The sequence below is a fragment of the Euprymna scolopes genome, chromosome 45 (assembly GCF_053919585.1).
Source record: "Euprymna scolopes isolate OS-2025 chromosome 45, ASM5391958v1, whole genome shotgun sequence".
Taxonomy (NCBI): domain Eukaryota; kingdom Metazoa; phylum Mollusca; class Cephalopoda; order Sepiida; family Sepiolidae; genus Euprymna; species Euprymna scolopes.
The window spans coordinates 8321123-8347119 of record NC_136526.1 but is presented as its reverse complement, the minus strand read 5'-3'; the positions used below and the strand labels follow the sequence as shown (position 1 = coordinate 8347119).

Here is a 25997-nt window from a genome sequence, read left to right as displayed (position 1 = left end):
CTTGGAGGGGAAAAAAAAAAAATTAAAAAAATAAAGCATTCCTGCACTAAATGAAATGCTACCACACAGTCAAAAGTTGACCTCATTAAGTCATTAAAACGTGCACCTGCAAAATCCAAGTAATTAAATAAATTCAAACGTCTTTCCGTTAGCATCTCGCGGTGGCCCAATGGTTAAAACTGTCACACTCTTTTTTTTTTTCACACTGTAATTTACAACTTTGCCTCAACGGTTCGTGTTCGATCCTCATACTTACCTACGAAAACATTTTTTTTTTTTTTATTTTAACCCCTCCTCCCCCGGAGTTTTGATTTACCCAAAACCACACACACCTCCAAACAACCGGGCAACGCCGGGTACCCCTCGCTAGTATAATAATAAATATGAAATCTGCATTAATCAAAATATCATATTTAAGCGTATTTTACGACCGGGCAATGCAGGGCAGCCAGCTAGTTATATACCGTTTCAGGCATCTGTACCCAAAAATTTGTTTGACGTCAACTCCGCCAAATGACTTTGTAAATGACTGCCAATCTTTACTAAACCCTTAAAATGTAACAAAGTTTTGTAAACGTTTACTTTAACTGAACACTCATCTTTAAATTGACGACTTTTCGGGTTTTCGGGTATGCTGAAAACGAATATCACATTCAAAATTGAGACAAACAAATAGTTTTCTGGATATGAAGACATTTTTTTTTCCAATGTATTATTACTTAATGAATTTCAGTGGTTGCCACCATTCTTAACATGGGGGGGAGAGGGTCTTGTTAACCGCATACACATTCGGTTGGGAAAAAACATGGCCGCCAGTGAAAACACAAGGGATTACATTTGATAGTAAAGGTCTTAACATCCAGAAAACTTTGTCTGCCCCAAATTTAAATGTGATATTCGTTTTCAGCATACCTGGAAACCTCTATAAGTCATCAATTTAACGGTGAGTGTTGAGTTGAGTTGCCGTTAAAGTAAAAAAAAAAAAAAAAAAAAAAAAAAAAAAAAAGGTGCTTTTTAGTCGCGTGCAAGTGACTCTACAAGTCACTCCGTCGGTCCGTCTGTCCATAACGCTTTTGTACTTGGCCTTTTTGGTTAAGATCAAAGAGAAGAAGGCTGCATCGTGCAGCATTTGACAGAAGATGGATACATGTAGCAAGTCTGTGTGTACGAAAAGGAGCCAAGTTTGAATACGTGTTCCCCGCCTAGGTGTGGAACACGCAGTTCCGTCAAGCGTAATCCATTTGCAGCCTCTTAGCTAGCAGAGTGAATGCTTCATCCCTCCTCAACTAGGAAGCCTCCAAGATCCCCACCCCTCCTATCTGCAATTTTTCTTTTCACCCCTCACTCTAAATTTCACCTATCTTGGAGAGAAAGAAATCAATCACTAACTCCCCATCCCTCACCCACAAAATTTTGTTTCTTCATTTCGTCCCATCTATAGAGCATCCGGCCTGCAGGAGCTCAGGTTCCTTTACAAACCAAAGTGGAACGGACGGTCTATCAACTAGACGGGGTTAGGAGGGTCCTACAAACCACTTTTGTATTTTTTCTCCCCCCCCCGCCCTCGACACAAATGAATTATCATCATTGTTATCTTTTTTGTTTTTACACGGAAATAAAAAATGTTTTAAACAAATTGGGTGCCAAGTAGGACGTCCCCAAGTATGAAAGGGCGAATGCAGTATTATGGTGAAAGAAGATTCTAGCTAAGAGAAACTTTTGTTTAGTTCTAGAGTGACCAACGACCCCCATCTGCCCCCCCCCTTTTGAGTTGGCCTTGTGACTAAGCTTTTTTAATTATGTTCATTTTGTGCCTGAATAAAAGATTTAATATCTAAAAGTGTAGTATCTGTTCTTACTACATGCCGTACTTACATTTGTGACTTTTCCTTGGCAATGGAAGGGGAAACTCTTACATGCTAAGGCATTTTTAGTCGCATGCAAGTCACTCCATCGTCCATCGGTCGGTTTGTAACACATTTATTATTTAAGTCATTTCAGTCAATTTTTCGGTCATTTTAATTTATCTTTAAGAATTTCATGTCAATCCTACATTCACGCATTCATTCATTACACGAGAGCATGCGACTAATGGCTATCGGCCTTGTTAAGAGTCGACATATCGATTTTGTTAAATATATCCAAAAGTTACGCAAATTTATCGCGAGGCACTCAAACTGCTATTGCGTTTTTAGTAAAAAAAAAACTCCTATCGCTATAGGCCACAAATGTTGGAAGCCATTACGGTTTAATCTAAAATATATGTCCCGAGTTTATGTCCCTTGCGTGTGAACTCTTCACCATCTACTTCATAACATCTAAGAAAAATGCAATTTTACCCAATTTTCCGTAAAAATTACTTTTAACTACAAATAACTTTCTACTCGATGAATTTTCATAATTTTTGCATATATTACTATTTTCGATATGACAATGAAGTACGTAATATTGTACTTGCTTAAATATATATTTTTTAATCGATGTCAACCATTTCAACAAGCACTTCCTCTCCCACTCCCAAAAGAATGTAAAAATGCGACGATATTGTATTCATTTTGGCTGACGCATCGGCTTCGATATTGTACGTAGTTCGTTCGAGGGAGCGTTCTTTATTCTGAAAAGAACAGAAGTTTGGCGTGTGTTTTTTTTTTTTTTGTTTTTTTTTTTTGCTTGATTATTTTGTTGTTTTCTTTTGGGGGGGGGGTTATAGTTATAGGAAAATTGAGGCAAGTCCAGATGAGCACTTGTGGCGATAAACAAAAACAAGCAAAAACCTTTGAGTACCTTTTATTTTCTTGATTAAAAAAAAAAACAAAAAACTAACCGACGAGAAAACGACTGTTTTTGTTTTAATAATTATTTCTATTCAATAACTATAATCTCCACACACCCCTCCCAAAAAACCCAAGCAAACAAAAAAAAAATAAAATAAATAAAATAAAATAATAAAGCAAAATAAACACACACACACACACACACACCAAACTTCTTTCCTTTTGGAAATAAAGAACGCTCCCTCGAACGAACTGCGTCCACCAACGGAGCCGATTCGTAGGGGCCTCCCGGCCTCACTCGTGTCGTGTACTCGTGTACGTCCTCCAAAACAGTTACATCCCTTAAAAAAAAAAAAAAAAAAAAAAAAAAAATAGGTATAATTCCGAATAATTTTAGCTCGGAACAAAGTGTAGCATCTGTTCTAATACTACACTTCACCTTTTCTGTCCTTGATCAGCGGCGGAGAAATCTTTCAAGACTGAGACAATTTTAATTTTTGTTCCTACCCCAGAGTGCTCCCCCTTTTTTTTTTTCTTTTTTTTTTTTTTTGCGGAGCTGGATTTTCCCCACATTAAAAACCGACCTTGTGTCTAGCTCTGCCGGGCTGCCCTCGCGGGAAGCAAGTAAATAGGAACCGTTGGGTGTAAAACTTTGGCCTCGTGGGGGGGGGGGGAAGTAAGGATAGGACCACCCCCTCCCCTCACAAGAGGACAAAAAAAAAATAAGATAAATAAAATAACGTGTTGAAGTGTTGAACAAAGAAAATATTTAAAATTTTCATATTTTTAATTTTAAGAAATAAAAAAAAAAAGGAATATTAAGGCAAAAGATTATCTTGAACTTTTCAGCTTTAAGATAGCTGCCATTGGAACAACTCGAGTCAAGATCACAGTGTAGTATCTGTTCTGATGCTTGCTACAGTGCTTGCTACACTTCGCCTTTTGTTTTCGGTCAGTGGAGGAGGGGAGATCCTTCATGACCGAGAATTTTTATTTTTGTTCTTTATCACGAGTGCCCTTTTTGGAGAGATGGATTTTCCTCACATTAAAAACTGACCTTGTGTCTAACTCTGCCCTCGTGGGGAAGCAAGTAAATATGAACATTATTTCAATTTAATTATGGTTTTATTTGCTTCAATTATTCATTTAATTACCCAAACATTGCTGTAGTTTATATTTATTATATTATTGTTAGGATATTAAATAAGTAATTGAATAATTGCTATAAAACGAGAACGAATTTTATTCTGTTAAGATGGCAGCCATCATAAAGCTGAAAAGTTCAAGATAGCCGGTATTTTATTATTATTTTGCAAGTACAAAGAAAAAATTTTTCAGTCAATTTTTACGACGTGCCCCTGCCACAGCCCAGCGTATTATAACGTGACCATCGTCATATTACGGGAGCCACGATTATAAACACCCCCCCATGTTAAGAACGGCTTTCGGAATAAACACCAACCTCGAAAGCCGTTCTTTACATGGGGAGGTTAGGGTGCTTATAATACGCTGGGGCAGTGGGGCACGTCGTAAAAATTTAACCTTTTTCTTTTTATATACCTGAAAGTTTTCAGGATTTTTGTTTTGTTTTTACCATCCAGGTAAGTTTTCAGATTATTTTTTCTTTTTTAATAATATATATATATATATATATATATATATTGACTTAGGTGCAGTAGTGGTGCAGTGGTGTGCACTTATTAAACCGCGCTATTTTTAAATAGTATTTAAAAGTTGGTGCTAATGCAGAGAGTGATCCGGATCCGCGCTATTTTTAAATCGTATTTCCACGTTTAATTAAAGTTTTATATATTTTTTTTTTTATTCAGTTGTAAGATTAAAGTACAGAATAGGTACAAAACACCCTCCCCATGTTAAGAATGGCTTTTTAAATAATAACGTTATTATTTCAGCACGGATTAATAAGTGCATGCACGTGCACGACTGCACGAGTACCTTAAAGTTAAATTAAAGTTTTATATCTTTGTTTGTTGTTGTTTATTAAATTGTTAGGTGAAAGTACAGAAACGTAACAAAACACTCTCCCCTCCACATGTTAAGAATGGCTTTCTAAATAATAGCGTTATCATTCCAGCGCGGTCCAATAAAGTGTTACAAGTACTTTTTCCTTTTTGTACAGGTAAAAAAAAAAAAAAGAAAAAAAAGTTGAATAAAGCCGAAATTCAAACGTTGATTTGTTTGACAAACAATAATAAATCCAAGTTTATAAGTGACACTAGATTTTGAAATTATTATTTTTAATTTTTTTTAATATCAATTTTAATAAAATATTTTAAGACAAAAAAAAAAAAAAAAAACATTTCTAGTCTGGAAAATAAATAAGAAATGAAGACAAAGAAAATAAGTTCAGTAATTATATATATATATATATATATGAAAATAATGGAAATAGTATTCCGACAAAATAGAGAAAATAAAAAAGGAACAAACCGTATTATGTGTTCACCAAAGTCTCGAAATAAAGACGAAACGTTGGTGAACACATAATACGGTTTGTTCCTTTTTTATTTTCTATATATATATATATATATATATATATATATATATATATAGAGAGAGAGAGAGAGAGAGAGAGAGAGAGAGAGAGAGAGAGAGAGATGAGATAGATCGGCTGAGGAGAGCTTGATATTGGGACCTAAAATGGTTCCCTATCATCAGGTTTGAAACCGACGGTACCGATGGTTTGTCTAAACTTCTGAAAATAAAATGTGTGTGTGTGTGTATATATATATATATATATATATATATATATATAGAGAGAGAGAGAGAGAGAGAGAGAGAGAGAGAGAGAGATGAGATAGATCGGCTGAGGAGAGCTTGATATTGGGACCTAAAATGGTTCCCTATCATCAGGTTTGAAACCGACGGTACCGATGGTTTGTCTAAACTTCTGAAAATAAAATGTGTGTGTGTGTATATATATATATATATATATATATATATATATGTGTGTGTGTGTGTATACACACGCATACACAATAGAAAACAAAAGTTTTTCGGATATAAATAAAACTGTACATATCTCCTGTAGCCAGTCTTGTCCGAAAGTGCTCCACGTCTAGAAGGTAAAACTATTTAAAATACATGTAAATATCGGTTTATTTAGAAAAAAAATATTTTTAGACATTTTTTTTTTATCAAGTAAAAATAAAGAAATAAAAAAAATCGAATTCAAATAAATAAAAAAAGAACACTGTTGGTTACAAAAACCGGAACAGAGTGAAACGCCGAAACGCAAACAAACTCTCTCCGCGCCTTTGTTATAGGTAATAATGTACTTACCGGCATAGTTATCGAACAACGTGGGTGAATAATCCGTGGGAAATGTATTGTTGGTAATCCTGGCAGCTAAACCCGATTTTCCGACGGCGCTGTCTCCGACTAGAACGCATTTGATGTTGCTTTTGTCTAAACTTTCGTCAAGTTCCGTCGTCATTTTTTGGGATGATGCGTTTTTTTGTGGACGAATGAAGAGTCGGAACTTTGAATTGAAACGAAAAACGAAACGAGTTATTTCCCTTTGGCAATTTTTATTTATTTATTTATTTATTGTTTTTGTTTGTTTTTATTTTACCTTTTTTTACTTTAATTTTTATTTTTGATATTTCAAATTTTATGACTTTATAAGAGATAAAAAAATATCTGCGTTTTCATAACACATTTAAAAACTAGTAAAACTTTTACAATTGTTTTTTTTATTTTAGTTTGTTTTATGTTTAATTTGAAAATTTTATTGATTTTTTTGTGACTTGAAGACAAAAAGATAATTTTTTTATTTATTAAAACTATTCTCTTTGATGATGATGATGATGATGATGATGATGGTGGTGGTGGTGGTGGTGGTGGTGGTGGTGGTGGTGGTGATGATGATAATCTCCACCATCATCATCATGATCGTCGTCGTCGTTGTCTTCATTTTTGTAATTATTCCTCCCTTGTCTCCCCACGAAGCCAGAATTAGGCACAAGACCGGTTTTTAATGTGGGGTAAAATCTAGCTCCCCAAAAAGGGGCACTCTGATTAGGAACAAAATTTTTTTTTTTTTTTTTTTTTTTTACATTTTCACCCCAAACAAGGCAAATTGCCACTTTGGTGTAGGGGGCTACTATCAGGGGCAACAACTACTGGGGTACTATGTAGGGATTTGGGCAGCAAGGTGTCGGTTCACGTTACACTTTAACTTCTGCACGTCAGTACTGTTGGGGAAGCAGGGACCTGGGATGGAATTCCAGAGTCTAGCGGTTCTGGGGAAGAAACTATTGGAGTAAAAAGATCTTTTACATCTAGGGATCTCTACAGTGTGGGGGTGGGATTTAGTAGCCTGTCGGGTTTGTCGAGGGTGCACACGTCGTGGGGGCACAAGTGATTGCAGTTCGTCAGAGCATTCACCACTAAAATACTTGTAGAAAAGGCAGAGGGATGCAACATTTCGTCGATGGGACAGAGGCTGAAGCTTAGATGCCAGTTCAGGGCCTATCAGGTTTGCGACTCTCTTTTGAACCTTGTCAAGGAGCGAGAGACTAGTAGCAGATGCACCAGCCCAGATGTGGCAGCAATACTCCATACATGGGCGAATGGTGGCCTTATAGAGGTACAGGATACTTTCGGGTGTTAGTAGATTTCTAGCACGGTAGAGAGAGCCCACCTTTCTTGCAGCGGCCCTGGCAATGCCTTCAATGTAATTGTTCCAACTCATGTTTCCTGTGAACGTTAGGCCAAGGAGTTTGAAAGATGGACTCTCAGATAAAGAGTCGTTGACCATTGCTATGGGTGGTAGAGAGGGTTTCTTTTAATTATTGAATGAAACTAGTTTAGTCTTGGCAGCATTGAACGCGACCAACCACTTTTGTCCCCATTCCACTACAGATTGGAGGTCTTCCTCTAGTGTTTCTGCCATTTCTTTAGAAATGTGTTCATTCGTCTTCCTGTCGTGCCTGTCATAGAGTGTAGTGTCATCAGCATATATACCCATCTCAGAGGCAATGTTGTCGGGGAGGTCATTTATGAATATCAGGAACAATAGAGGTCCAAGGATAGAACCCTGGGGCACCCCCGCATTTATATCATATTGTTTAGATGTACGACCGTCGAGGACAACCTGGATTTTTCTCTTATCTAAGAAGGATTTAATTATGTTAAGTATTCTACCAGTGATACCGTATGATCTGATTTTACTGAGGAGACCCTCATGCCATACCCTGTCAAAAGCCTTAGATATATCTAGAGCTACCGCTCTGCCCTCCCCCGCGTTGTCCAGTGAATGGTATATACGTTCAGAGATCACAGTTAGGATGTCTGCTGTGGAACGGGCTTTGTCTCAGTCATAATGGATTTCTCCTCCACTGACCGAGGACAGAAAAGGTGAAGTGTAGCATCAGAACAGATACTACACTGAGATCTTGATTGTCTCTATTTGCCTCCCCACGAGGGCAGAGTTAGACTCACGGTCAGTGCTTAACGTGAGGAGAATCCCGCTTCCCCAAAAAGCAATACTTGGATTGGGACAAAAGTTAAAATTGCCTCAGTCTAAAAGTATTTCTTCTTTGTTGACTGAAGACAAAAAAGATGTACTTATCTAGAATATAGTGCGTATTAAGAATGGCTTTCTGAATAGAAAGCCATTCTTAGCATGGGAGAACACATGCCAAAAAAAATGAAAAAGCCCAAGTGTGTAAATTATTTCCACTATTTTATTTTGTCCCTTTCTTTCTTTCTCTTCTTCTTCCTTCCCCCTCTCTTTGTTTTGTTCTTCCTCCCCCTCTTCTATGTCACGTGATTTCGTCCTGCTTGCTGATTGCGCGAGCCTCTCTTTGCGTGCCAAAATCTCCACGTGCGCCATTTTCGAAAGAAAAAATATCAGTTGCTGCTTCTATTCCGGGAAGGAAGGAGTGATGTTCACAGGTCATCTTACGGATAAGACAGTTACCTGACATATTTTGTCGAGGTCCCAGGCAAAGAAAAGGAGACTTTGTGAACAGCTTCTTCGTCTTAACTAGACATTCCCCAAAACCAAAACGTAGATTCCATGAATAAAGCTTCTTTCTTAGAAGTGCACACCTGTGGAACTCTCTTCAGTTTGCCTGTTTCCCGCCTGACTACAACCTGGATATCTTCAAGTCCAACATAAACAAATTCCTGATGAACTGCCCCCTTAAGTAAGACACTTTATCAAATTTCCAATACTAACGATTGTGTGCATGTGCAGTCAGCACCAACCCTATTCAGGGTTTAACCGGCTTCCTCCAAAGGAGGAAGTTTCATGGGAGTATGAAATTCGCAAGTGGTCCCCAGTCGCATGTATATAGCCGTTAGGGGAGATGACGACGTTAGGTTTTTGCAATGTTTTGCAGGGAGGTGTCAACGTCCTCCTACATACAGCACCTGGAATTCCCCAATTGGTCACCCATTTTAGTAATGACTAGGCTCAATGTTGCTTAACTTCGGTGATCTGACGGGAACCGGTGTGTCAACATGATTATGCTGTATTAACATATATTACTACGATACTATCTCATTGATTACTGTACACGCAATAACCCTTATCCCTGAGTGGCTTCCGGGCCTTGGTAAGTGGTGACTTGGGAAAGTTGTGAGAGACTCATGCAGAATAGAGCCTATCCTTGTTTTATCGTTATTTCCATGGCAGGTGCTCGTCTGAACTCCAATCTCTGGTCCCCCCTCGCCAATCTTTCACGAAAAACACCCGTCTGGCTGAATCCACTGTGAAAAATTTCCCCCACTCTATATCTGTGCTTAAATCAAAACGCGGATTCCATGAACAAAGCTTCTTTCTTAGAACTGCACGCCTGTGGAACTCTGTTCCGTCTGCCTGCTTCCCTCCGGACTACAACTTGGATGTCTTCAAGTCCAACATTAACAAATTCCTAATGAACCGCCCCCTTAAGTAAACACTTCAGCAAATCTCCACACTAGCGTAATGTACTTGCAATAACCCTTATCCCTGAGTGGCTTCCGGGCCTTGATAAGTGGTGATCACTGTGTAAAAAAAAAAAAAAAAGAATGGGTGCGCATGTTTTCGTATGTCCACGAAAGGCTTTTTGTCACCGGGCTTTTCGACAAGGTTACTATTTTGGAGAACTTTCCTTATACTCCTTAGATTATAATATCTCAGATTCGAAAACGGACATCATCTCTATCTTTATTTTGATCGAGTTTTAAAAAAATCCTTGGTTCCCAGTGTTTGTTTATCTTTTTCGTATAAAAGTGAAACTGAACGGAGCGAAGGCACACGCCTGACCCCCTCCCCCTCCACACACACCCTCCCGGCGAGGGGGACCTTTGTGGCCTTTTGGCCAACATCAAAGTGTAGTATCTGTTTTGGCAGATGCTGCAATCAAAAACCATTGCCCTTGTGGCAATCTTCTGGTCCATGTAGGGGCAACCCTACATACCAGTGTGCAAATCACTATCCATCTCCCATTTCCCACCTCTCGGGAGCTGGTCCCCTTTTTCCCTTCCCCCTCCCCCTCTCTCTCCACATTAAAAACGGCCTTCTGCCTAATTTGCTCAGTGGGGAAGCAAATAAATACAACAACACCTGGCCCCCTGCGCAGGACATTCAGAAAGGCAATTAGCTTTGATTAATGTTGGGGAAGCCCTTCATATCAGACAATTGCTATTCATTTGGACACTGTTAGAGTTCACCACACTCTTCAGCACATCCAGATACACTTTGGTGTTGAGTTTCAAGCTGACTTCGAAGATGTGAGGTGGCATGATGTGGCCCTCACTTGAAACCACACCAAAGACAATAACCGTGGCCGGAAACTTTGATTTCATCATCCTGGATGCATTTCTATTATTCGTGTCAATTCAGTGATGCATTTTGAGGGTGCTGGCAATGGTCCTGTTGCCATAACTTGGATCCATGGTAGACAGCATGAGTTGTATAGTGGCGCATCTCCAATCTCGCTCGTTTAACAATGTGTCACTTTCAGACATGATAAAAGGCTCCTATCACTCTTGGAATTTGTACACAACTGGCCAGATAGTAGATGGTCTGCAACAAAAAAAGAAAAACCGGTTTTCATCAAACGGAAATGGAATCATGTCGTCTTTTCTAGGGTGACAATTTTATCGTTCAACTCTGTATAGATATGCTCCTAAATAGGAGCCCCTTAAGTCCAGATGGCAATACACCTTGTTTGGAGTGAACGTGAGTAAAAGTTTAAAACAATAAAGAAAATCTTGAGTTTAAGTGAAATGAAATTGTTTTGAATTAATGGTCAAGGTTTTTTTTATCCGTCAATCATTAACCACTGAAATGGAAGATTACTTTCGCTCTAAATCAGTCAAACAATAAGTATAAACCTATAAATGATGGGCGTTTCCTATAACAATCCTCAGTAAATATGATAAAAATGATAAAAACTTGGTGTTATTCTCATTTTTTGAGATTTTTTTTTTTTTTTTAATTACATTTTCGCCCCAAACAAGGCACATTGCAACTTTGGTGTAGGGGGCTACTATCAGGGGCAGCAACTGCTGGGGCACTATGTTGGGATTTGGGCAGCAAGATGTCGGTTCACGTTACACTTGAACTTCTGCATGTCAGTACAGTTAGGGAAGCAGGGACCTGGAATGGAATTCCAGAGTCTAGCGGTTCTGGGGAAGAAACTACTGGAGTAGAAAGATCTTTTACATCTAGGGATCTCTACTGTGTGGGGGTGGGATTTAGCTGCCCGTCGGGTTTGTCGAGTGTGTCTACGTCGTGGGGGCACAAGTGTCTGCAGTTCGTCAGAGCATTCACCACTAAAATACTTGTAGAACAGGCAGAGGGATGCAACATTTCGTCGATGAGACAGAGGTTGAAGCTTAGATGCCAGTTCAGGGCTTATCAGATTGGCGACTCTCTTTTGAACCTTGTCTAGGAGCGAGAGACTAGCAGCAGATGCACCAGCCCAAATGTGACAACAATACTCCATATATGGGCGAATGGTGGCCTTATAGATGTACAGGATACTTTCAGGTGTCAGTAGTTTTCTAGCATGGTAGAGAGAGCCTACCTTTTTCGCAGCGGCCCTGGCAATGTTTTCAATATAATTGTAGATGAGATGTGAACGCTTGTGTTATGTGTTTATTAATCGGACTGTTATTCTCATCTTAAGTGTTCTTCGGGTTGGGATCAAAGTGTAGTATCTGTTCTGCAGATGCTGCACTTAAGGTAATTTGTCCCAGTCAATGGAGGGGAAACTCTCTATACTGGGACAATTATTATTTTTGGTAACCAGAGTGCCCCTTTTTTTACCTACTTATAGGGAAGCTGGTTTTTACCCTTCATTAAAAACGGCCTTGAGTCTAATTTTCTTTGGTGGGGAAGCAAATAAATACATTAAGTGTTATTAGCACAACGTTTTGGTCGCTGCAACCTGCAACCTTCTCCGGATGTTGAAAACATGCTTCTTTTTCTCTACGAAAGAAAAGAGGGTTAATTCTGCATTACAAGAATTCGAATCGTGGGGTTGAAGGTGGCTCCGTAGTTCATAAAAAAGGTTCAATCTTCAGGGGTCACTAAAAAAATATCTTACTGACTCCTGAAGATTGAACCTTCTGTATGAACTACGGACCCACCCTCAAACCCAAAATGTTATTCTCAATTTTTGAGATGAGATGTGAACGCTTGTGTTATGCGTTTATTAATCGAACTGTTATTCTCATCTTAAGTGTTATTAGCACAATGTTTCAAACCCAAACCCTCAAACCCACGGTTCGAATTCTTGTAATGCAAAGCCAGGCCTCTTTTCCTTACTAGAGAAAAAGGAGTATGTTTTCAACGCCCGAAGAAGGTCGCAGATTGCAGCAACCGAAACGTTGTGCTAATGACACTCAAGATGAGAATAATAGTCCAATTAATCAACATAACACAAGCAAATTTGGTGCTATTTTTTTTTATTATTTACAGATAAAATTATTTATGTTAAAAAAGTTTCCAAAAATTATGAAAAAGAACGTTCGAACATAATTACGGGTCTTGATAAATGGTGATTCCTGTGTTAAAGAAAAATAAAAAAAAAAACAAATAAAGTTGATGCCATGACCAGAAATCGAACCTGAAACCGTGAGTCTGATGTTCCACGAAGTAAACTATTTAGATTTCCGGTAATTGTGCATAAAACCAAGACCGTCTTAAAAGACAAGATGGCCGGTGGGCAAAAATAATTTAATCTGCTGACGTCATCACGGATAGTCCCTTATTTGGTTGCTTGACACCGGTAGTTACCGGTAGTCACTCGTGGATATCGTAACGTCTTGAAGCAAGACCGTCTTAAAAGACAAACGATAAAACGCGTCTGTCAATGGAAGTATGGAAGCATAAAACGGACATAATACTTTCGCTATTCTTCAAAACTGCTTACTTATATTTTGGGCCAAAATATTAAGCTATTTTTTGTTAATATATTTTTTTTCGAACATACTATTCAGATTTCCGGTAATTGTACATAAAACCAGACCCTAACTTGCAAACACGCCGACAGGTGGCGCCCGCGTCTGTCAATTGAGCTATGGAAGCACAAAATGGATACAATACTTCCGTTATTCTTCAAAACTGCTTACTTACATTTTTGGCCAAAATATTAAGATTTGTTTTGTTAATATATTTTTTTTCAAACATATGTGAATTCTTGTGTTATGTTGATTAATCCGACTATTATTCTCATTTTGGGTGTTATTAGCGTAACGTTTCGGTCGCTGCAACCTGCGACCTTCTTCAGGTGTTGAAAACATACTTCTTTTCCTCTACTAAGTAAAAAAGAGGTGGCTCTGCATTACAAGAATTCGAATCGTGGGTTTGAAGGTGGATCCGTAGATCATAAAGACGGTTCAATCTTCAGGGGTCACTAAGATATTTTTTATGACTCAGTTTTTCGGAATATCTATACCAATTGTTAATAGCAGTGAAAAGAATGTTTTACGAAACAGAGGATCGATACCCATGTGTTTTTTTTTTTAAATATAATGCAAGGGGGGGGGGCAAATCTTTATGATCTACGGATCCATCCCCAAACTCACGGTTCGGGTTCTTGTACTACAGAGCCAACCTCCTTTCCTTAGTATAAAAAAAAAGAAGCATGTTCTCAACAGCAAAGATTCCTCGGGTGTTGAAAACATTTTTCTTTTTCTCTACTAGGAAAAAGAGAGTTAACTCTGCATTACAAGAATTCAAATCGTGAGGTTGAGGATGGGTCTGTTGCGGACCAGGATATGAAATGCCCTAACTCGCTACAAGAAAAAATAATGAAGCGAATTGAATAACGGAAACAAAGAACTCAAATGCTGGAATAAAATAAACATGTCGTTTATTTTCTGTTGAGAAATGAAAGTCTTGGGTGTACACGTGTTCATTCGGCCGTTGACGACTATGCGTGTGGAAGGAAAGGGGGAATGCAATAGAGAAACGCAAAGTGGCAAGCCGGCCTGTAGAAAGAGAGGGTTAAGCTCAGTAGAGCGTCGCGCACATGTCTGTATTGATGGACCAAGACGAAAGGGAGATAGAGTGACGTTAGAGCATGCGGTCGGTTCGTCGACTAAGCAGCTCGAACGCTGGTCTGGACGAAAAAGGGGAAGTTAACAGGTTTTGTTGACTTTTATACTGGAGTTAGTGTTCTGACTGCGCATGTCTGGCTTTCACTTTAAAGGAAGTGACGTCACAGCTCGGGTGTGTGTGTGTGTGTGTGTGTGTGTGTGTGTGTGTGTGTGTGTGTGTGTGTGTGCGTGTGTGTGTTTGTGTATACGCATGAATGTGAGTGTGTGTATGAGGATGTGTATATGCATGCGTTTGTGTGTGTGCGTATGTGCGTGTGGACGTGTGGTATGTATATGTGTGGAAAAGCATGTTCGAACAGGTCTGTAGTTCATAAAGAAGGTTCAATCTCCAGGGGTCACTAAAAAAAAATATCTTACTGACTCCTGAAGATTGATCTTTCTTTATGAACTACAGACCCACCCTCACCCCCACGATTCGAATTCTTGTAATGCAGGTTAAGGAAGTTAAGGAGTTAAGGAAAGATTAAGATGTTGGTTTACATTACATTTAAACTTTCACATATCAGTACAGTCAGAGAAACAGGTGGCAGGAAGGGAATTCCAAAGTTTAGCTACTCAAGGGAAGAAACTATTAGAGTAGAAAGTTTTCTGGCATTTAGGGACCTCAACAGTGAAGGGGTGAGATTTTGTTGCTAAACAGATTTGTCAGGGATATGTACGTTAAGGGGCACTAGTGCAATGAGTTCATCAGAACACATTCCATTAAAATATTTGTAAAACAGGCACAGAGATGCAACATTGTGGCGATGGGACAGGGGCTGGAGCTTAGTTGACAAAGTGGGACCTATTAGATTGAAAACTCTTTTTTGGACCCTATCCAAGAACGAAAAACTAGTGGTAGATGTACAAGCAACAATACTCCATGCATGGCCGAATAGTGGCCTTATAGAGGTACAGGTTACTCTCAGGTGTGAGTAGACTTCTAGCGCCACCTTCTTTGCAGCAGCCTTTGCAATGTCCACAATGTATTTGTTCCAGTTCATATTCCAGATGTTAAACCAAGCACTTTAAAGGAAAATTTTCAGGTAGGGTGTTATTTGTCATGGATATCGGGGGTTGGAGAGGCGTCTTGTAATTGTTAAAGGAGAGCAGCTCAGTCTTACTAGCATTAAATGTTACCATCCATTTGTGTCCCCATTCCACTAGGCAGACTTTGTATTATTTTTTTTGTTTTGTTTTTTATTGTTTTTTATTGTTTTTACTTTTTTAAAATAATTTTTTAATACTTTTTCTCATCCCAAACAAGGCATACTGCTACGTAGAACGTAAGGAGCGACAATTTGGGATTATATCTAACAGGCGACCAAAGGGAGTTGAGCAGCAAGATATCTATTCACATTACATTTAAACTTCGGAAAATTATTACATCTAGAGAAGCAGGAAACTGGGCCTAAATTTCAAAGTCTAGCGGTTTGAGGAAAGAAACTATGAGAGCAGAAGTCTTTCTGGCGAAGGGGTGGGATTTTGCTTAAAGCGAATATTAATGCAATTAATTTTCTAAGCTCGATTAGAAAATATTGAGAATGCATGTGAGTTGTCTGGTTGTCAAACGGCAATCTTGTTCAACTACAATTTCCACTTGGTCATTGTCGATCGTCTTTGACCGGCCAGGGTGAGGAGCAGCTCTCACTAAAAAAATACTTTTTGAATCAAGCAAACCATTTTGGGTACATTTATTCTGCAAATGCATTCTCTTTATGTAAATTTCTGCAAGTTAGTACAGTCAGAGAAGCAGGAAACAGGGAAGGGAACTCCACAGTCTAGCAGTCCAAGAGAAGAAACTTATTAGAGTAGAAGGTTTTCCAGCAACTATGGCCCTTAACAGTTTAGGGATGGGATTTTGTTTTTTGTCAGGTTGGTTGGAGATAGGTACGTTGAGTGGAGCATAAATGCTATGGCTAATTCAAAGCAAATTCTATTAAAACAGGCACAGGGATGTGACATTGTGGTGATGGGACAGAGGTTGGAGCTTGGACGATAGTGCGGGACCTATTAGCTTTGAGGCTCCGTTTTTGACCCTGATCACTGAAGTTAAGCAATGATGAGCCTGGCCAGTACCAGATGGGTGACCATTTGGGAAGGCTAGGCACTGTATGTACCACGCAGAGTTGTAGAAATTTCTAGGTTGGTATCTGGGAGCGCTTTGAACTCGCTGGTAGAGATACGCCCCCGAATCAAGGCGGAAAGCAATGGGGAAACTATCGTCTTTACTTGTCTTCTGTCTTCCTGAGATTACCATGGCTCTACAATTTGGCAAGCTGAGGTCGCCGAAGCTGTTAAAACAGCAGGGACACATCTCGCGTCAAAGCTATCCACCCCCGTTGGTCGGCAGCAGAGTCGATGGCATGATCCAGCCATTCACGGTTCCAGTGATAAGCCCAACCCCTCCTCATCATGGTAGGGTAGTGAAATGAATAGTGTCAGGATTATGCCGTCGTGAACTTCGGTTCCTGGTAGGGCCTCCCAAGGCAGATTGGCTTGGCATCCAACGGTATCTGGACCCGCAGCTCAGCTAACAGGGCTCTGGTGAAATCCAGGGTGGTGTCTGCCTCAGTAACTGGTGGCCTACCGGTCGTCCTGCCCCTGCGTCTGCGGAGAATCTGCTGCAAACAGGAGGCAACTCCAACCTCCTTCAAAAAGGATATACATGCGGCTGGGGATCGCTTGTGAATTTCAAATTCCCATGTGCCCCTAATGGATAAACCTCTAGCAGGATAGAATTGAGATGAGTGAAAACTTATATGCGGAGAAAATATATTTGGATGGCAAGGCTATTGAAGTTGTCCAGAAGTTTTTTCATCTTGGTGATCCCATTTAAGCACAGGGTGGACTATTTTTTTTTTTTTGTTTATTGCTAACTGCCTGAGGCGCCTTTAACAGAGAATGCCAACAGAGCTGCCTAGGCACTTTTTGCAGTACATGGTGCCCTCCATCAGAGGCACTGACTACTCAATCCCACTTTCTGACTGAGTAAGAGAGAACTAAAAAACTCCTTCGCAATAAATGAGAGGAAAAAAAAGCAGACTAAAAGTTTTTAACTTTCATGAACAAAGTTTCTTTCCTAGAATGTCTCACCATTAATCCTCTTCCTAGCTGACTGCATCAAGTAATATTGAGTGCTACTGAAGAACAAGAAAACATGGTCACAATGTCTTTGAAGACTCGATAATCACTTCTAAATAAGAAATAAAACAAAATGGTGCTACAAACCCACCCAAGATATGTTACCATGGCATTTACTGGGTGGATTTCTACCACCATTTTGCTTTATTTCTTATTTTGAAGTGATTATCGAGGCTTCAAAGACGTAAAGATACATTGCGGCCATTTTTTCTTGTTCTTTGGTAGCGCTTAATATTACTTGTTTTTCAAACCGAATAAATATTTTACACTAAATGAAAACGCTAAAAAACTTATCCATTTAGGTAGAAAAGTAACTTGTCTTGCTTTTGATAAACATTTATTTGTTATATATTTGTTTTTTGACAACTTTTTCGTACCTTTGTGGATTGTAAAAAAAACCCGACTTTTTTTTACCTAACTGGATAAGTTTTTAGCGTTTTTATTTAATGTAAAATGTTTATTCAGTTTGAAAACCAAGTAATATCAAGCACTACCTGAGAACAAGAAAAAATGGCCGCAATGTCTCTTTACATCTTTGAAGTCTCGATAATCACTTAAAAATCTATAATATAAATATCACCTGTCTGTTTAAATGTATGTATGTATGTACGTATGCATGTTTGTATGTCGGCCCAAAACTTTTGACAGAGACGACGGATTTTCACAAGATCAGTATTGTTTTGAAGCTTGTGCCTTCGGACGATATATATTGAAAAATTGGCTAAAAACATTTATTCCTTCACCCTAATTGGGCACTTTTCTACAAGGTGGGGTCGCTTTTTTATTCGATATTTTCAAAAGTTATTTTCGATTGACTGGCCTTAATTTAAACCTTCGCTACTTCTGGTTTGGCGATGGATGCAACGACAAAGACGTAACATTTTTTTTTTTCATGTTCTTTTCCTCCTTCATGGTACAGGTTCGAGCTGAAACATTTATTGGATGGGTTTCTAGTACCATTTTGTTTTATTTCTTATTTTGAAGTGATTATCAAGTCTTCAAAGAAATCGCGGCCATGTTTCTTATTCTTTGGTAGTGCTTAATATTACTTGTTTTCCAAACCGAATAAACACTTTACATTAAATAAAATCACTAAAAACTTATTCAGTTAAGTAGAAAAGTAACTTATCTTTGGTAACATTAATTTATTATATATTTGTTTTTTGACGACATTTTCGTACCTCTATGGATTGTAAAACATACCCGACTTTTCTGTATTTCCCCGCCATAAGTGCCCAACTGAATGAGCACTATGTTCCTACTTACTTTGTCTCCCCACGAGGGCAGAGTTAAACACCAGAGTCGTTTTTTAATATGAAGAAAAGGAACAAAAAATAAAAATTGTCTCAGTCGTAAAGGATTTCTCCTCCACTAACTGAGAACAAAAAATCCAAAGTGTAGCTCTGGAACAGATGGTATTTATTTGTTTCTCCACGAAAGCAAATTAGACACAAGGTCGTTTTTTAATGTGGGGGAAAACCAGCTCCTCCAAAAGCAGGCGCTCTGGCAGTATTCAAATAAACACTAATTGTCTCAGTATGAAGGTCTTCTTTTTTTTTTTTTTAACATAGGAATCACCACTTATCAAAGCCCAGAGGCCACTCGAAGATAAGGGTTAAAGAGTGTACAGTAGTCAATTGGACAATATAGTAATCATTAGTAATGGAAATTCGGTGAAGTTGTTAACTTAAGTGGAATGGCTCATCAAGAACTTGTTTACATTAGACTTGAAGTTCACCATATCGTAGTCAGCTGGAAAGCAGGAAAACGGAACATAATTCCATTAGGTGTGCAGTTCTAAGAAAGAAGTTTTGCTCATGGAATCTATGTTTAGGTTTAGACACAGATAAAGAGTGGGGGGGGGATTATTGATAGTGTTTTCAGCTAGACAAGTGTTTCTTGTGAAAGTTTGGCGAGGGGGGGGGAACCATAGATTAGAGCTCAGACGAGCACTTGCCATGAAAATAACGACAAAGCAGAGACAAACTTGCAACATCTCTTCTGTGAGAAAGAGGTTGCAGGGAAGAGAAAAGGGCATCCCCTACAAGGCTACGAAGTCTACTTTGAACTCTATCAAGGCAGGATGAGTCCTTTCTAGCAGCTCCTGCCCAAATGTGGCAACAGTACTCAATCCTTGGACGTACCAGGCTCTTATAAAAATAGAGAATTGCATCAGCAGTGAGATATCTACTGGATCGATAGAAGGATCCCACCATTTTTCCAGCGACCTTGGCAACGGATTTAATGTGTTGTGTTCCATTTCAGATCATGAGTAAAGGTCAAACCCAGAAGCTTGTCAAAACATGAGGCCTCCCCATTGACCAGGGACTAATTACTTAAGTGAAGCATCAGACCAGATACTGCACTTTGATCTTGGCCTGAAAGCCAAGATGGGATTGGGATGCATGCCAATCCTATGCCCCCACCACCACCACCACCACACACACACACATACATACATACATACATACATACATACATACATACATACATACACACCCCCGAGCCTTGATTTGTAATGGTGACACATCAGTAAAAAAGGAAAAAAAAAAAAGGAATTTTCTTTAGAGTGTGTCCAGCTGTTTGTTACGCATTAATATTGGTGTGTTGATTAGACAGTGTCTACTTTTGTGTTCGAATCGTCTGCATCCGGCTGATATTATGCCGACCAGCCATTTTGGTCGTTTGAAAACAATCCACTTGAAAAAAAATATATATGTGTGACCACATTTTGAATAACTTATTTTACTGACTCTCCCTTCATATCTCTCGAATCCATCTGGTCGCTTTGATGTTTTTTTTGTTTTTTTTTTACATAGGTATAACCACTTATCAAGGCCCAGACACCACTCGAGGACAAGGGTTAAAGAGTGTACAGTAGTCAATTGGACAATATAGTTATTGTTAGTAATGGAAATTCGGTAAATTTGTTAACTTAAGTGGAACGGCTCATCAAGAACTTGTTTACGTTGGACTTGAAGACAACCATATTGTAGTCAGCTGGAAAGCAAGAAAACGGAAGACAATTCCATAGGTGTGCAGTTCTAAGAAAGAAGCTTTGTTCATGGAATCTACGTTTAGGTTTAGGCACAGATAAAGAGTGGGGGAAATTATTGATAGTGTTTACAGCTAGACGAGTGTTTCTTGTGAAAGTTTGGCAAGGGGGGACCATAGATTGAAGCTCAGTCGAACACTTGGCATGAAAATAACGATACAGCAGAGACAAACTCGCAACATCTTTTCTGTGAGGAAGAGGTTGCAGGGAAGAGAAAAGAACCCCCCCCACAAGGCTTCAAAGTCTATTTTGAACTCTATCAAGCAGGACAAGTCCGTTCTAGCAGCTCCTGCCCAAATGTGGCAACAGTACTCCATCCTTGGACGTACCTGGCTCTTATATAGATAGATAATTGCATCAGCAGTGAGATATCTACTGGATCGATAGAAAGATCCCACCATTTTTCCAGCAGCCTTAGCAACAGATTTGATGTACGTGTTCCATTTAAGATCAGGAGTAAAGGTCAAGCCCAGAAGCTTGTCAAAACATGAGGCCTCCCCAAGACGAGAGCCATTCATTTTAATTGATGCCAGAAGGGGATCAGAACGTTGATGATGTAAAGATAAAAGCTGCTGCTAACGATGATGCTGACGATGATGATGATCATGATGATGAGAATGATTATTAATGTTGCAATATTTTTTTGATTTAATATGGGGGGGGTGAATATTTATTTGGGAAAAAAAAAATTTACGCAAAATGTGGCACAAGGCCAAAAAGGGAGCTGGGCGGGGGAGGGGTGTAGTATGGACCTAGCTAACATGTTATTAACTTAACTAGATTCTTTCACCATAATACCAGATTCACTCCATGAAAACCTAATTAAAATCTGAAATGATCATATATATATATATATATATATATATATATATATATATATATATATATATATATACAATCTGGGGAGTTGGAGATAAAAATCTGGTCGCTTTGATGCTGTGGCTGCGGCTGATAATGATGATGAAGATAATGATGATGACGACAATAATGATAAAAATAATGATGACGATAATGATTATAATGATGCTGATGATAATAAGGATGACGATGATGATGAGGATATTGATGATGAGGATAATGATGATGAAGAAAATGATGGTGAGGATAATGATGATGAAGAAAATGATGCTGATGATAATGATGCTGACGATAATGATATTGACGATAATGATGATGAAGATAATAACGATAATGATCATTACAATAATGATGACGATGATGAGGCCGATAATGATGTTGACGATAATGATGATGACAATAATGATGATGAAGAGAATGATGCTGATGATAACGATGCTGACGATTATGATGATGATAATGATGATGATGATAATGATGCTGACAATAATAATGACGATAATAATGCTGAGGATAACAATCATGATGACGAAAATAATGATAACAATAATGACGATGATAATGATGATGAAGAAAATTATGCTGATAGTAATGATGATGACGATAATGATGATGAAGAAAATTATGCTGATAATAATGATGCTGACGATAATGATGATGAAGAAAATGATGCTGATGATAATGATAATGACGATAATGATGACGATAATGATGACGAGGATAATAATAATGATGACGACAATAATGATAACAATAATGATGATGATAATGATGATGATAATGATGATGATGATGCCGATAATGATGCTGAGGATAATGATGATGACAATAATGATGATGATGATAATGATGATGATAATGATGATGATGATGCCGATAATGATGCTGAGGATAATGCTGATGACAATAATGATGATGACAATAATGATGCTGACGATAATGATGCTGATGATAACGATGATGAGGATAATAATGATGACGATAATGATGATGACGATAATGATGATGATAATAATGATGACGACAATTATGATGAACACGAGTATTATTATTAGTGTTGGGAAGATTAATCAGAATCTAAATTGGGAATCGGAAAAATCGGGACTTTTCGCGGCCTCAGAATCGGTATCAGAAAAACTTGTGCCTATTTTCCGATTCTGAAAATGATTTTCTTTAATTATCTTTTTTATTTGATTTTGTTTAAAACAAAATCTTTCACCGCTTGTAGAAATAATAGAATAACAAATGTTTATTGATTTTAAACGGCCGGTAAAACTAAAATCTATAGATCACCTCCCACATGTGTGTTCAATATGTTTGAGAAAATATCAGCACATTTAACATGTGTTTTTGCGGTCATCAGGAAAACATAGTACGGAATCGGTAATTGTATCGGAATCGGAAAAAATAGTACAGAATCCATAATTGTATCAAAATCGAGAAAAAATAGTATGGAAAGCAGGCAAACAGAACAGAGTTCCACACTCGTGCAGTTCTAAGAAAGAAACTTTGTTCATGGAATCTACATTTAGGTTTAGGCACAGATAGAGTGGGGGAAATTATTGATAGTGGTTTCAGCTAGATAAGTGCTTTTCATGAAAGTTTGGCGAGGGGGGACCATAGATTGGAGCTCGGATGAGCACTTGTCATGAAAATATTAATAACGCAGAGACAGCAGGCTCACAACATCTTTTCTGTGGGAAAGAGGTTGCAAGGAAGAGAAAAGAGCATCCCCCACTAGATTACGAAGTCTATTTTGTCAAGTCAGGATTTGCTTTTTTCTTTCTTTGATCTTCACCCTGTGGACTGATGGGACGACAAAATCTACGATTTGGTAGTTTCTTTTCTCCTTGTTAATTATTATAATGTCCGGTCTTCTTGCTTTGGATGAATTTATCTATTTGTACGTCCATTTTGCAGTTTTCGTTTTTCAGTACTGTCTCTGATTTGTGTTTGAACCATTTGTCCGTATGTTCTAGGTGCAGTCGTCTGCATAGCTCCCATTGCACTGCCTTCTCCATGCATTTGGGTTGGTTTGTTGCATTCATTTATTATGTGGTTTACTTTTTTGTCTCTCTGACCACAGAGTCTACATTTGCTGTTTTCCTGTGTTTTATCTATTTTAGATTTATTGTAATTAGTTCTAATCATGTTATTCTGTGCAGCTGTCAGTAGAGATTCTGTTTCTCTTTTCATGTGTCCTTTCATTTATTACTAGCAGGGTGGTGGTGGGGGGGTAGTTTTACCCGGTTATAAAATACGCTTAAATATATATTAATTCATGCAGAATTTGTTATTTATTATTACAGAGCCAATTCTCTGTTGATTATTATCTATAATTATAAAACTCAGTTCAGCTTGTCTGTTTGTGCGTTTAAACCATCCATCTGGTTTGTGACTTCCGGTTTCAAAAAGTTTGTCTGCTTACTTATTTCATGGCTGCCTTGCTTTAAGTCCGATATTAAAAGCCATTGCTGCTGCTATTCAAAGTATACACAAGGTCAACAATATTTTTTTTTTAACTTATTTTAATGGGTTTTCCTTACAAATAAATGTTGACTTAAAAAAAAAAAACTGATTTAAATATAAATATACAATACATAACTATAATCATATTTATAACCATATTTACTGCTTTTAGTAAAGCTCCTGTGGATTCTGACGATTTTTCTTTTAGGCCTTACTTAAAAAATATTTTCTCATTAACGAGGGCGGGGGGTAGAAACTTGGTTTTAGTAGTGCTTTTAGTAGAGCCTCCTTAATTTTACTTAGTGCTTGCAGTAGTGCTCTGGAGGCTTGCTGAGTTTTATTTTTTTCTCACTCATTACTTTAAAAAAATGTTTTCTCAAGTCAATAAAAGACAATATAATCTCAAAATCACTTTTTATTTTGAACATTTTTCATCTTACCCTTTAAGGGCCAACGGGTAGACTAGTAGTATATCTATAATGCTGATTTCGAAAGTTATAAAGAAAATGATTTGGGTGCCATCAGCTAGAATCGAAACCAAAGCATTCAGCGCTCCAGCCATGTTCAATATCATTTGAACTATCGACAGATAGATAACAAAGATTTAAAACTAAACCACTTCAAGATATAAATGAATTTGCACATGCATAAAAGTAATATAAATATGTCAATAAGTTGAAATGAACATTTTGCATTTAAAACATATTTCTGTACGCGTTATTCATCCTCTCAAACAAAGATGTTACTTGTTATAAACCATCTTTAGTGTATGATTACACTTTCCTGTTATTTTCAGTGTTATATGAGCAGTAGTTTAAGAGTTTATCGGTTAAATATTTGCATACAGACACACACACACATATATACATCTACTGTTTTATTAGCAATACACATGAAAAAAGTGAAATGGCTTAAAATATTTCAATAATGCCATACATAGAAAGAGCTTGATAAGCTAAGAAAAGATTTGTTAAAATTTTTTCAAATTAAAATTAAGGAAGTTATGACTATTTTCGTGCCTCGCACATTTGGATTTTGAAGTTTGACTTACCTATATATATCTGTATGCATTATTCATCCATCCAAACAAAGATTTTACTTGTTATAAACCATCCTTGGTTCATGATTACTATTTCTTGTTATTTTCAGTGTTATGTGACCAGTAGTTTAAGAGTTTATCGATTAAATATTTACACACGGGCATAAATATATACTGTTTTATTTATATATATATATAACTAGCCGGACGCTCAGTTTTGCCTGGTCATACAATATGCTTAAACATGATATTTTAATTCATGCAAATTTCGTATGTATTATTATAGAATCAATCCTCTATTGATTATTATATATTACGAGGAATAATTTGCCCAATGGAATAATTCACAAACAGATGTTTTTAAATAATAATGATAATGTCGTTCATAAAATTCCGTCCGTGTTTGTTTACAATATCACGTCAGCTGATATTTAGGCTTGAAGATCTTTCTTCTCTTATAGGCGGCCGGTTTAACGTAAAATATTCCCCTGTAATAATTATTTTTATCTATAAGAGAAAAAAGACGATTTTTAAGATCGGATTTTTTCGATTGTCGATAATTATCGGAAGATTTTCTGTACAAATCATATCTAAGAACACTGCCAGAAATATAAATTGTGTGGAATTTGCAAAAGATAGGCTCAGCCGTTTCGGAACCTATGAGGAAAGAACTCACACACACAAAGTAATAGAGATATTAAATGCTAACATGTTATTTCCTGCTAATTTCAGTGTTATGTGACCAGTAGTTTAAGAGTTTATCAGTTAAATATTAGTAGCATGGAATGTGACCATCCATTTTTGTTCCCATTTCACTACAGACTGGAAGTCTTCCTTTAGGGTTTCTGCCATTGCCTTGGATATGTGTTCATTTGTTTCCCCCTTCGTGCCTGTTATAGAGTGTAGTGTCGTCAACAAACACGCCCATCTCAGAGACTATTTTATCAGGGAGGTTTTATTTATATAGCTTAGGTAAAACTGTAGATTAATACAATTAAACTGGCAATAAATAAATATTGTTTTTATCTTCACTGCCAATGTGACGTAGTCTGGTTCCGCCATTCAGGCATGACTAACATGCCGAGTCAGCATT

The 25997-nt window shown here is 37.8% G+C and overlaps 1 protein-coding gene and 1 pseudogene across 1 annotated transcript in view; both read right to left on the bottom strand.

Moving 5' to 3' along the window:
* The window catches only part of LOC145269036 (DNA repair protein XRCC4-like), a 208225-nt gene that overhangs the window by 134716 nt on the left and 47512 nt on the right, over window positions 1-25997 (bottom strand). The window contains exon 2 of the mRNA XM_080124635.1: window positions 6078-6276. Within this exon, the coding sequence (XP_079980761.1) occupies window positions 6078-6231 (154 nt within the window). The 5' untranslated portion in view covers window positions 6232-6276. The remainder of the gene's footprint in view (window positions 1-6077; window positions 6277-25997) is intronic.
* Window positions 9165-9283, bottom strand: LOC145270003 (5S ribosomal RNA; annotated as a pseudogene).